At 34.8% G+C, this 13,138-nt stretch overlaps 1 protein-coding gene across 1 annotated transcript; it reads left to right on the top strand.

The window, feature by feature from the left end:
* Positions 1-188: 188 nt before the first annotated feature.
* On the top strand, positions 189-12,899 carry LOC135775137 (uncharacterized). Its single transcript, XM_065285155.2, has 23 exons — positions 189-441; positions 538-561; positions 796-852; positions 1,042-1,095; positions 1,183-1,318; positions 1,409-1,518; positions 1,593-1,649; positions 1,746-1,881; positions 1,971-2,077; positions 2,614-2,749; positions 2,838-2,944; positions 8,262-8,333; positions 8,438-8,461; positions 8,774-8,830; positions 9,955-10,008; positions 10,112-10,247; positions 10,327-10,436; positions 10,513-10,569; positions 10,658-10,793; positions 10,874-10,980; positions 11,780-11,912; positions 12,003-12,109; positions 12,722-12,899. Exons 1-23 carry the CDS (start codon positions 411-413, stop codon positions 12,733-12,735), a joined length of 1,962 nt encoding a protein of 653 aa, XP_065141227.1. The 5' UTR covers positions 189-410; the 3' UTR covers positions 12,736-12,899.
* The last annotated feature ends 239 nt before the right edge of the window (positions 12,900-13,138 follow it).

The following is a 13,138-nucleotide window of genomic DNA, read 5'->3' as shown; positions in this document are numbered from 1 at the left end:
GTGATATTTGTTCATAATACATACATTTTCAATGTTCATTTAAGCTAAACATATATGAATACATTTTATTGTAAAACCTTACTATATAACAAGAAACATTTATTGTTGCACTTAATCTCTCTATATATATATTTATTTTTTTATTAAAATGTCCCTTAGCAATTGGAAACATGCAGAAGTTACTCATTTGTAAATATGATTTATGTCCCTCTGTATTGTATTTATACATCTGTATTTTCAAAGCATTACTATTTTTTTTATCATGCTTTGAAAAGTAGGTTTAGGGCAGGTACAGTCACATGACCAGCATTATAAATTGGCTATATCTAGCCTTTGTTTCAGAACAAAACCTGGGTTAGTAAGGCTAAGCTATTTCATCTTGTTCAGCATCATTCATCTGCACAGTCAATATGCAACAAGGAAGGATGAGCTTCATTTTCTGTAAGTATTTTTATACGTTTTTAAAGAAAAAACTACTTTGCTGTATAGCAAACATATGAGCAGTGAGATTTGTACTAATTTACGTTTATTTTTCAGTGTTGGTGCTTCTTTGTCAAAGTGGTAAGTATTGATTTTTATGTGTGTGCAAAAAAAATAAAAAAAATAAATCTAAAGTAGTAGTGTGTAAACATTTAAAATTAAATATAAAATAATAAATATATAAATAAAATATTCAAGTGCTGATTGAAATCTGGCATATTCTGTTTCTTGAATATTGTGTTGGTTTTAGTAGATCTGGTGGTGGTTTGTTGCACTTTGATGTAAATGTGTATAAATAACTGTTTGTCTCTCTAGGCGTCCAAGCCGTGGACCTCACCACCTGTGAAGGAGACACTACTCGACTCACATGTGGTTAGTTTTAGTTGTGTGTTTTTTATTATTATATTATATTATATTATATTATATTATATTGAAGTAGTAATAGTACAGAATTTCAAAATTAAGTCACTTGCTTGTCCAGGTAACAACAAGAAAACAAATAGTAAATGTAACACTGTTGCTTTACTACTCTTTAAATGCTGTTTGTCTTTCTCTACTGAGGTTTAACATCACAGGTAATCGCCTGTGAATCAGACACCGCCAATCTCCATTGTGGTGAGTTCTCCAGATTTTATTAAAACACTGAATTTGCATATAATAAAAGTATATATAACCTTTATAATGTTACTTTTCTATCAACAGACCAGGGACGCATTCAAGTGATTTCAGCCAATTATGGACGTACAAACAGTGCAACCTGCTCCAGTGGAAAACCAGCCAACCAGATCTCAAATGTTCAATGCAACCAGGCTTCATCCCTAAGCGTGCTGGCCAGTCGGTAAGAACGGTGTGAACATCATTATAACTTTAAGGACATTGATATGTTTCCTTAAATGTTTTTTTTTACTTTGTCGTTGTGTGTTGACAGATGTGATGGACAAACTAATTGTTCCATTTCTGCGAGTAACACAGTTTTCGGTGATCCATGTGTAGGAACTTACAAATATCTGGACGTGTCCTACATCTGTATACCATCAGGTAAGTTAATATTAACTTTGATTTAATTAAGTGTTTATCTTCATCTGCATGAATGGCTGTTTGTCTCTCTACAGGTGCAATAATACAGAAACAGACTTCTTGTGAGGGAAGCACATTCAGTATCAACTGTAGTAAGTTACAGATCCAAGCATTTTTTGCCACATCAATCACAAAAACTATTGAGTAAAAACTAAATCATTATGAGTAATGCTACTTTTTGTCAACAGACAAACAGTTTATTAAAGTGCTTTCAGCAAATTATGGGCGAACAAATAGAGCAACCTGCTCTACTAGAAAGCCAGCTGCTCAGATCTCAAATGTTAAATGCATTCAGAGTTCATCCCTAGGTGTGCTGGCCACTAAGTAAGAACACTGTTAACATCATTATTAGGGCATAACATGTTTTTTTTTAAAATATATTTATATAAATGGCTTTAATTCTCTTTATTTAGGTGTGATGGAGCACACGCTTGTTCAGTTTCTGTGAGTAGCACAGTTTTTGGTGAACCCTGTGGAGGAACTTACAAATATTTGAACGTGTCCTATATTTGTCAGCCAAGTAAGTTAATATTTTGATCCTGGTATATATGTGTACTTACAGATTTTACACTTTATTGTATCTAGTCGATAGATATTTGAACATGTTTGTTAATTAATTATCTTAATTTATGCCATCTTCTAGCCAATATATACTTGAATTTGGTTACATGTAATTTTTGCGAAAATTAAATTACACAGTAAGCACAGTCAACAGTGAAATATTCAATGGCAGCCAAAATTTTGTCTTTTTTTAGCATAGACTTCTGGGCTGTGTTTGGATAACTAATAGACATCTTTCAATATAAAAAATGCTGCGTTATTTTCAACCCATGCAGCGTTGGTTCAAAAAGGGACGAGCCCAACCCCTTGGGTTGTAATTTGACCTATGCTGGGTTGGGTTCACAACAAAATGATGGGTTGTTTTAGGGCCATTGTTGGGTTAAATAAAACATTTTCTTATATTATTTTCTCAAATAATTATATAATATTCTTAATTTGTTTCTTTTTCTTTTTGTTTGAATGCTAACACTTATGTATTATATGTTTTATCAACAGACAATCACTTTATAAATGTGTCTACAGCCAATTATGGACGGACAAACAATGAAACCTGCTCTACTGGACGACCAGCTGACCAAATCTCAAATGATCAGTGCTCTCAGAATTCAACCCTAAGTGTGCTGACCGCTCAGTAAGAACACTGTTAACATTCAAACTTAAGGGACATTAAAATGATAGCCTTTAGTCTTTTAAAAATGCTTATTTCTGTGTGTTAACAGATGTGATGGAAAACAGGATTGTTCCATTCCTGCAACCAACACAGTTTTCGGTGATCCCTGTGTAGGAACCTACAAATACCTGGATGTGTCCTACACCTGTGGCCCAAGTTAGTATCTGTTATATAGTTGTGTTTCCATTACCCTTCACATTAGGCCCAGTGAATGAGCACACTTACATCTAGGGGTGGTTTCCCGGACAGGGATTATCTTAAGCCAGGCCTTAGTTTAATTAGGAAATATCGTTTTAACAAACATGCCTTACTAAAAACATTACTTGTGTGCATTTTGAGGCAAAACAAAGGGCACTGATGTATTTTAAGATATGTCAGTGCAAGTTGTTTTCAGTTTGGGCAGCTCTTACATTTATTTTATTCTAGGACTTGTTTAATCCCAGTCCAGCAAATCGCCCCCTAGTGTCTACAGTGCTGTGTGTGTTGGGGCTAAGATTCAAACTTGTAATTTTGTCCTATAGTGGTTGCCTTGGTAGGCAGGTTGTACAGCAGTAAAACTCATTTAAAGCAATATGCATCATAAAAAGCACTTTACAAATACATTGAATTGAGTGAAGTAGCTCCCCCTTAAAATCTGCAACCATTAAGATAAATTGTTTACCCCATATGAGTTTCTCTCTAATGCTGTTTTATACCATACTGTATTGTTTATAGATAATTGCCTAAACCTTTATTGCAAATAATATTATAAATGTTATGCTTTTTTACTATGTAGACCCAGCCTAGAAGTGAAAACATCGCCAGAAATCAAATCATCTCTATTTCTATGACCTTCTGTATGAGGTGGAAATCTTCTTCATTTATTCATCTGTTTTCTTCATGAGATTTAATCATTTGTGATATTTATAATTAGAATGAGCATGTTTTAAAACATTGTGTTAGAGACTGACATTGCATAATATATGAAATTAGTGATGTTTCTCACAATTGCCTTAAATCACAAAAACATTATTTTGATTTATCCTGCATTTGGTGTAAGGTTAATTCTGTTCTTATGTAACCAACTGTGTCTGTTCAATAAATGGCTTTCAAATGCAAACTCGTATCTGTGTTTCCTCTGAAATGTTGTATACTGTAGATTAGTGGTTACCTACCGTGTTCCTGGAGATCGACCCTCCTATACTTTAGATCCATCCCTGCTTTAGCACCCCTGCCTCAATTTTTTAGGTGTTTGATTGGGGTTGGAGGTGAACTCTGCAAGAAAAGTAGATTTCCAGAAACAGGGTGGGTGATCATTGTTGTAGATAGTCGAAAAATTCATTAATTGATTTTTTAAATAATTTTTTGCTCCCCTCCAAAACACAGTTAAATGTTATGCTGCACTTGTCTTTTAGGTTAATGCGATTTATTCAAACTTTTTTTGCACAAATGAATTTTTGCACAAATATACAAATGGAAATATAGATGGGAAATATGTTTATATATAAATAACATTTTAGTTATCGGAATTTAAATAGTATTCAAGTTCTTTAGTCTGTTAATTTCAACTCAGGCTGCAATTTCTATAACCACTTAATACACGAATGGGACCGCCCTCTTCTAAATAATGTCTTTGTCTATTTGAGTCATGGCCATTATTAGCAGATGCATGAAATAAATAATACAGGAATTCAATCTGTCTAGATAAACATTATAAATGTGGTCATATATGTTCAATGACAAAGTCACTGAGCACAAAGCAATGTCCATTAAGAAATGGCTCTGATGCTGACTTGTCTGAATAGGAAAAATCCTTATTTTGTAGGTGGCCTAAACATTATTTGACAAATGCTAACAAAACAAGACTTTTTGGATGCCCATATAATTTTCTAGTGTATGTGGATAATATTGTTAACATTGTGAGTTTGACAAAACGCTAAAAATGTTTTGACCTATTAGATAGAGTTAGAGCGATGACGTCACACGGTGCCGACGCTTCTGCTGCTGACTGCCAAAATAATAGACAAGCGCCTCGAAGCATTAAATGTTGACTAAAAGTCACAGAGGTGAAGCTTTTTATAAGTATTTTACAACAATTCTTGTAATCTCTGTACTGTTCGTGTGCTATATCGATAATTAATGGAAACTAACATGAATCAGAAAATAACAAGTAGGGGAGAGTGGGGTAAAGTGAGACATCGGGTAAAGTGAGACACCCCCTGTATCTAGGCAACTGAACACATTTGTGGTCCTATGACCATTATGTTTTTAAGCCCCTCAAATTTCCCCTTGGCCATGAAGGACAGGACCTCATGCTGCTGTGGTTGACATGTTTTTTTCACAAAAATATATTTTTTGCTTGTAAAAGTAAATTTTCTTGCTGTCAACTTAATCAACTGTTGTGCCAAAGCAAATTGATTCAGGTAGAAAAACTTATATCACACATGTTTATGAACTACCAACATATAAAACCTTGTGTTGATGCTAGCTGAAGATTAGCCTGAATTTCCAAGAGAGAGAGTTTTTTTCCAAAATGTGGTGGTGGGGTAAAGTGAGACAAATGATGTGGGGTAAAGTGAGACATGAGGCACAAGTTCAGTTTAGTCTAAAACATATTTTAATGTAATATTACATTACATATGTTTTATTTTTAATGTTATAAACATTGCAGAAAAACCATTATGCCTAGTCAATACACCAGGAAGACAGCCTGGGGAAAAACAACCCTTGAGGAGATGGAGAGTGCAGCTGCTTATAGGTCAAGGAAGGAAAGAATTCTCTAATGCTATGTACACACCAAACGCGAGGCATCATGGTACTGTGGGTTCACACCAGACACAAGTTCAACAATTTGACGTGATATGGGTGGCGCGTTTTCCACGAAAAACACGTGCTATTCGCCGCAAACATGTCTTCGCCCAATTTGAAAATATTCAACTTGAGCGAAAAATTCCATTACACAATGTTAAATCCTGCGAGTAATCTAGATCAAGTAACGCACTGCCCCGCATTTGGTGTGTACGTAGCATTATTCACTCTAGATTACTCACGGGATTTAACATTGTGTCATGCAAATTTTTCGTTCGAGATAAATATTTTCAACTTGGGCGAAGACATGTTTGAGGTGAATAGTGCGTGTTTTCGCGGCAAATGCTCCGCTCATATGGCGTCATTCGCATCGCCCCAGGCGAGGATGCGTCTGATCGTGTCTTTGCATTAACTTTGAATGTAATCTACTTGCACAAATCGTTGAACTCACGTCTGGTGTGAACCCACAGTAAGAGCAGCTGCAAGGGATAGAAATATTGATAGATGGTTCTGATTGTCTTTTGCGCTGACCCGCAGACACTAGCTGGCTCTAAGGGTCCTTTGTTCTGACCCCCAGACTGCGTTCTAATCTAACTGGTTCTATATGTCATTTGAATGTTAATTAAAAAAATTTGAATTGTCGGAGCCAATGGTCTACAGTGGGCAGCGCTCCGACATGTGGTGCTTTCACACTTTCTGGGAGTTCGATTCCCGGCTCGTGGTCATTTGCCGATCCAATACCCTTCTCTCCTCCCTGTACTTTCCTGTCCTCTCCAATAAAGGCAAAAACTGGCCAAAAAATATAACTTTTGAATTATGTTATGTTGTATTTGATTTTGGTTCAGAGTTACTGTACTTTCAAGTGTTTAGAAAAATAATGTTCTTAATTGACCAATCCCCTTGATTCTGTTACTAGTCCAACATTAGTTCTGGAATGTGTGGTTGTCAAGCTAGCCGTCAGGATTTTATCTGTTACAATATGTGCTGTTATGGTAGTTTCAGAGTGTAAAAAGTAAGTGGATCAGTTTACCCCGAGCTGGTTCACTTTACCCCCTTGATTTTTCTGGTCTGTCTCAGTTTACCCCTAAGCTGGGGTAAAGTGAGACACAAGACCACTTTTTTTAAAACAATCATATTTTCACTGCTCTTCGTCCTGAATACATTCTGGTAATTTCCATAGCTAGGAAACATCCTGAATTAATGGGAAATGTGTAAATTTGACTGATATATCATTTTAGCTCGCTTAGAGGGGAGCAAATGTAAAAAATGTCTCACTTTACCCCACTCTCCCCTACTGTCTTTTAGAAGTATGTCGTCTTTGTGCTATTAAAATAAATATGTCCGTATCTGGTCTTTAAAATTACTTAAATCGTTGTTGCCTTTTCGATTTAGTTTTTGAATCGTTTTGAGTTTCCTGCTGCTTGACCAACATTATACTTGGGCGGTTTCTCAATCCGAAGGCTGCAGACTACGGAGGTCGCATTTGCAGGTTGCATGCGTCATCAAGACCTATATCAGAATATTATCAATTATACAGTTGACTATTATTATTAGTTAATCGTGTAATATGCAGAATATTATGCGTATGACTTGCGAGTTAAATGCTCAGTTAACTTAAATAAAACACGTATGCAGCCTATGCGACCTTAAGAGGCTGCAGCCGATTAAGAAACAGCCTTTGACTGACAATAGTTTCAGTTGTGAAATACCGACACCTGCTGGAGACTGCCACACAGACACAGATCTATTAAAGTTGTTTTCTGCCAATTTTAAAGAAATTAATTTATAGAATGAAATTAAAACTAGATTTACCTCTTCATTATAGAAAAAGGTATGCAAAATATGTGACACCTAAGTGAACTTCACAAGTCATAAGCATATTACAACAATTTACAATTAACCAAAAATTATAGTCAACTTGAAGGGGTGGTTTCCCGGCAGGGCTTATGCTAGTCCTAGACTATAATGCAGGTTTAAGCTGCCTTCATTTAAAAACAGCTTGTATTGACATATCTTAAAACATATCATTGTCATTGTTTTGTCTCAAGGTGTTTGTTTGTAAAAACTACTCAAATGTCCTAATATATTAAGGCCTATTCCTGGATTAATCTAAACTCTGTCTGGGAAACCGCCTCGAATAGGTTTTTTTCCTCTTTTTTTTATTGCAAAGAATGTACAAAACATGCATACGGAAAAGTAGATATGCATTATATTAATACAATAAACTTTATAATTTTGTTAATATTCCACACATTCCTCCACAAACGATTGTTAACGATTTGTCAACAATAAATTTTTAAATCAAAAATACTGTATTTGTTCAAATTAGCTAATGCACAATAAACTAACACAAATAAACTATAAGCAGTGATATTAATTCAAATAAAGATTAATATGCTTTAAATTTTATGTACTGTAAACTAAACTAATGTGTATTAATAAAACCTTATCGTAAAACGTTAACAAATAACACGAAACATTTATGGTTGCACATAATCTGCTGTATAATTATATATATAAATATAATATAATAATAATATCATTATATTCAAGGCATACTGTTGTTTTTTTAAGCTTCATGAAAAGTAGGTTTAGTGCAGGTACAGTAACTTGACCGGCATTATAAACTGGTTTTATCTAGGCTTTCCCACTTCTTTGTTCCAGAACAAAATCTAGGTTACTGAAGCTGACCTATTTCACCTTATTCAGCATCATTGCACAGTCAACATGCAACAAGGAAGGCTGAGCTTCATTTTCTGTAAGTATGTTAAGATGTTTTTAAAGAAAAAAATACTTTGCTGTAGATATGAAAGTAAAAAAAGATAGAAATTTAAACTTTTGTTACTTTAACTTTTTTTACAGTGTTGGTGCTACTTTGTCAGTGTGGTAAGGATTGATTTTTATGGGTGCTTTTAAAAAAACAGTGTGTCAGCGTAAGAACATCTGAAACTACATAGACATTTACTCATTTAGCAAAAGCTTTTATTTAAAGATTTACAAATGAGGAAGCAATACCAGGAAGTTGTCAACAATAAAGCAAAAAAAGTTTATTAAAGGAGCTAAAATATGTCTGTGGATTATTCAAGTGCTGATTGAAATCTAGCATATTCTGTTTCTTGAACATTGTGTTGGTTTTATCTGGTGGTGGTTTGTTGTACTTTGATGTAAATGTGTATAAATAACTGTTTGTCTCTCTAGGTGTCCAAGCCGTGGACCTCACCACCTGTGAAGGAGACACCGCTCGACTCACCTGTGGTTAGTTCTGTGTTTTTCAGTCTTTGTCATTTTATAATAACTATATATTGTTTCGTGCGTGTGTGCGTACCTGATAATCATCACATTCTGGGGACCAAATGTCTCCAAAAAGACATTTTTGAGGTCCCCATGAGGAAATAAGTTTAGAAAAGAAACTCGGTGATGGTTGTGTGTGTGTGTGATAAATTATCCAAAACAATCTATGACATGAAAACAGTGGCAAGACGTGTAAACAAAATAAATTGAAATCAAAAACTGCCACATACATTACTGTAAGGTAATAGTGTAAGGTATTGTTAAGGTGTAAATAATACAGCATTGTAGAACTGAGTCACTTGCTTGTCTAGGTAACAAGAGTTACAGCATTATGATCCAGGTGTAAGTAAACTTTTGTGCAGGGTTATTTTTGTAAACATTATACAGCTATGGTTGTATAATTTGATTCAGATGAGACATTGGGCCCTATTTTAACGATCTAAGCGCATTGTCTAAGCACACAGCGCACTGTCTAAATGGGCGTGTCCGATGCCACTTTTGCTCTTCACGCCTTACGTCTCATAATCGGTCCTCAATTATATCAAAGAGACTCAATAATAATCTTTTACATTTGAATGCTTTACTTTTCCATATTTAAAAGCTTTTTTGTGCTGCTGCGCATTCATGTATGTGATAAGCAAACCTGCGTTGTCATCCCGTTTATAGGCGCATATTTCTAACGCGCTCATTAAATAACAAAAATTGCGCCATTGACTTTAGACCAGGTTTTAGTTGGTCAATGGCGTAGTCTATTTTAGTTGCCTCAAAATGCGCCTGAACACACCTCGTTTTTAGATCAGAACGCCAATGGGCGCAAAAGGAGGCGCAAATGCATTTGCTATTTAAACAACGTGGTGCTAAATGTAAAAATGGTCATTGCGTCCAGTTGAAACTAGCAAAAGACACTTGCGTTGCACATTGTGTTGCATTGCGCCGGGCGTATGATAGAGCCCATTGTTGCAGTTGGAGTCAGACAGGAGTCGTGAAAATCAGAAACAAGCTTATATTCAAGCGTTTTTAATGAAAACTAGTAGTTAATTTATTAATGTGGCATTACTGCTCTTAAAATGCTTTTTTTCTTTTCTGAGGTTTAACATCAGATGTAATCGCCTGTGAATCAGACACTGCCAGTCTCCAATGTGGTGAGTTCTCCAGATCATTAAAACACTGAATTTGCACAATTTTTAAAGCACAATTAGAAAAAAAGTGTATATATATATAATAATGTTACTTTTCTATCAACAGACCAGGGACACATTGTAGTGCTTTCAGCCGATTATGGACGTACAAACAGTGCAACCTGCTCCAGTGGAAAACCAGCCAACCAGATCTCAAATATTCAGTGCACGCAAGATTCATCCCTAAGTGTGCTGACCAGTCGGTAATAACAGCGTTAACATTATTACATAAGGACATTGATATGTTTCCTTTAATGTATTTTTTTACTTGTGTGTTGACAGATGTGATGGAAAACAGAATTGTTCCATTTCTGCGAGTAACTCAGTTTTTGGTGATCCATGTGTAGGAACTTACAAATATCTGGACGTGTCCTACATCTGTAAACCACCAAGTAAGTTAAAATTAACCCTTTCATTTAAATAAGTATTTAACTTCATCTGCATGAATGGCTGTTTGTCTCTCTACAGGTGCTGTAGTACAGACACAGATTTCTTGTGAGGGAAGCACATTCAGTATCAACTGTAGTAAGTTTTAACTGATCTGTATAAACCACAAAAACATAAAAAAACAATGGAGATAATTTTCATAAGTAATGCTACTGTTTATCAACAGACAATCAGTTTATCAAAGTGCTTTCAGCCAATTATGGACGTACAGACAGCAAAACCTGCTCTACTGGACGACCAGCTAACCAGATCTCAAATGTTAAATGCACTCAGATTTCATCCCTAAGTGTGCTGGCCACTAAGTAAGAACACTGTAAACATCATTATTAGGGCATAAAATGTTTTTTATTTATAAAAATTGGTTTATTCTCTTTATTTACAGATGTAATGGAAAACAGGCTTGTTCCATTTCTACGAGTAACACAGTTTTTGGTGATCCCTGTGTAGGAACCTACAAATACTTGAATGTGTCCTACATTTGTCAGCCAAGTAAGTTAATATTTTTATCCTGTTATATACGTGTACATTACAGATCCTTCATTCTAAACATAACTAGTTTATGTTGATAGATATTTGAACATGTTTGTGAAAGAAATTGTTTACAAAACATTCTCTTAATTTATGTCATCTTTTAGCCCAAATATACTTGAATTTAGTTTTTTTACAGTAATTTTTGCAAAGTAACTGTATTATATTTTATCATGTAAGCACAGTCAACAGTGAAATATTCACTGACAGCCCAAATTTTGTCTTGTTATTCCGGGCTGTGTTTGGATGACTATTAGACATTTATCACTCAAAAAAAAAAAAAATTATACAAAATAAATGCTGTGTTGTAATTTGACATATGCTGGCATGGGTTCACCACAAAATTCTGGGTTGTTTAAAGCCCAATTGTTGGTTCAAATATAAAGATTTTCTGGTTTAATTTAACCCAATGTCTGGGCTTGTTCCTTGTTGACCCAATGCTGGGTTGAAAATAACAGTGTATGAAAAAATGGCTGAAGCAAAAATTTAGTATTATTATAATATTACAAGAACCAATTTAATCAGCTCAATAGTTGGTTTAAGCACTAATATGTGTTACTATTGTTTTAATGCTTAATAATCATTTCACACACCTATTGTTAAGCTTTAGAGGACATTATTATTATTATTATTATTATTATTATTATTATTATTAAATCATGGAAAAGGTTCATTGATAAGTCCATAAAATATTCTTTATCTGTTTCTTTGTCTTTTTATTCACAAACAAACACTTGTGTATTATACATTTTATCAACAGATCACTTTATAAAAGTGTCTGCAGCCAATTATGGGCGAACAAACCGTGTAACCTGCTCTACTGGACGACCAGCTGACCAAATCTCAAATGTTCAATGCTCTCAGAGTTCAACCCTAAGTGTGCTGACCGCTCAGTAAGAACAGTGTGAACATTACAACTTATGGGACATTAAAATAATTGCCTTTAGTCTTTTAAAAATGTGCGTAATTCTGTGTGTTGACAGATGTGATGGAAAACCGGATTGTTCCATTCCTGCAAATAGCACAGTTTTTGGTAATCCCTGTGTAGGAACCTACAAATACCTGGATTTGTCCTACACCTGTGGCCCAGGTAAGTTAGTAACTGTTATATAGAGCGAAAAGTTTTAACGCTCGCATGCAGTGGTTTTTCAGGCTATTCAAAATAAGAATATATCACAGACCTGCAACGGAAGCCGTTTTAGCATTTACACATCACAAGTGACTTAAAACACGTTGTGAGACATCACCACTGATAGTTATAAGGGGCACGCAGAAACATCTCTCTGACTTATAAAAAAAAAAACTGGTTACAATATATAATATAAACACTTCATAATGGTTACAATATATAATATAAACACCTAAATATTTTTAACCATCAAACACAGACACATCAGTGATCTTTATCTGACGATACTGGCATGGACAAATATAAATGTGGGTGGACAGTTTGTACATCACTGTGAAACAACTTTGAAGCAATATGATTCATAACAAGCACTTTATAAATGCATTGACTTGAATGACAGATAGCTCCCCCTTAAAGTCTCCAACCATTAAAATCAAATGTTTACCCTATATAATTTTTTCTCGAATGCCGTTTTTATTTCATACTGTATTGTGTATTTAAATTAATACCAAAAACTTTATAGCCAATAGTTAACTTATAAATGTTATGATTTTTTTTACCATGTATTTCCAGCCTCTTTGACCTAAAAGTGTAAACATCGACACATCGGAAATCATCTCTTTCTGTGACCTTCTGTAGAGTGAAGTGGAAATTCATCTGGTTCATTTATTCATCTGCTTTCTTTTGGAGATTTAATAATTAGATTTAATATTGAGTGATTTCTAGACTGAGCAAGTTTCAAACTTTGTGTAATATCTGAAATCAGTGGATGTTTGTTGTTACAATAGGCTTTATGCCCAGCTGTACTACTTCATGAACTTCCTTGTTTCCTGTCTTCCATTATTGGACAAACTGATTAATCCAGGTGTGCCTGACCTCAGTAGTCACAACAACAATAATCAGACACACCTGGATTAATCAGTTTGTCCAATAATGGCAGACAGGAAACAAGGAGCTGGCTGAAGTTCAGGAAGTAGTGCAGCTGGGCAT

This window comes from Paramisgurnus dabryanus, chromosome 21, assembly GCF_030506205.2.
Source record: "Paramisgurnus dabryanus chromosome 21, PD_genome_1.1, whole genome shotgun sequence".
Classification (NCBI taxonomy): domain Eukaryota; kingdom Metazoa; phylum Chordata; class Actinopteri; order Cypriniformes; family Cobitidae; genus Paramisgurnus; species Paramisgurnus dabryanus.
The sequence above is the reverse complement of the archived record's forward strand: the minus strand, read 5'-3'. Positions and strand labels throughout refer to the sequence as shown.

Coding starts and splice junctions, on each gene's coding strand:
- LOC135775137 (XM_065285155.2), top strand. CDS start 411: ATGCAACAAGGAAGGATGAGCTTCATTTTCT. Junction 10,009..10,111: donor CACTGCCAGTCTCCAATGTG/GTGAGTTCTCCA, acceptor TTCTATCAACAG/ACCAGGGACACATTGTAGTG. Junction 11,913..12,002: donor CTAAGTGTGCTGACCGCTCA/GTAAGAACAGTG, acceptor GTGTGTTGACAG/ATGTGATGGAAAACCGGATT.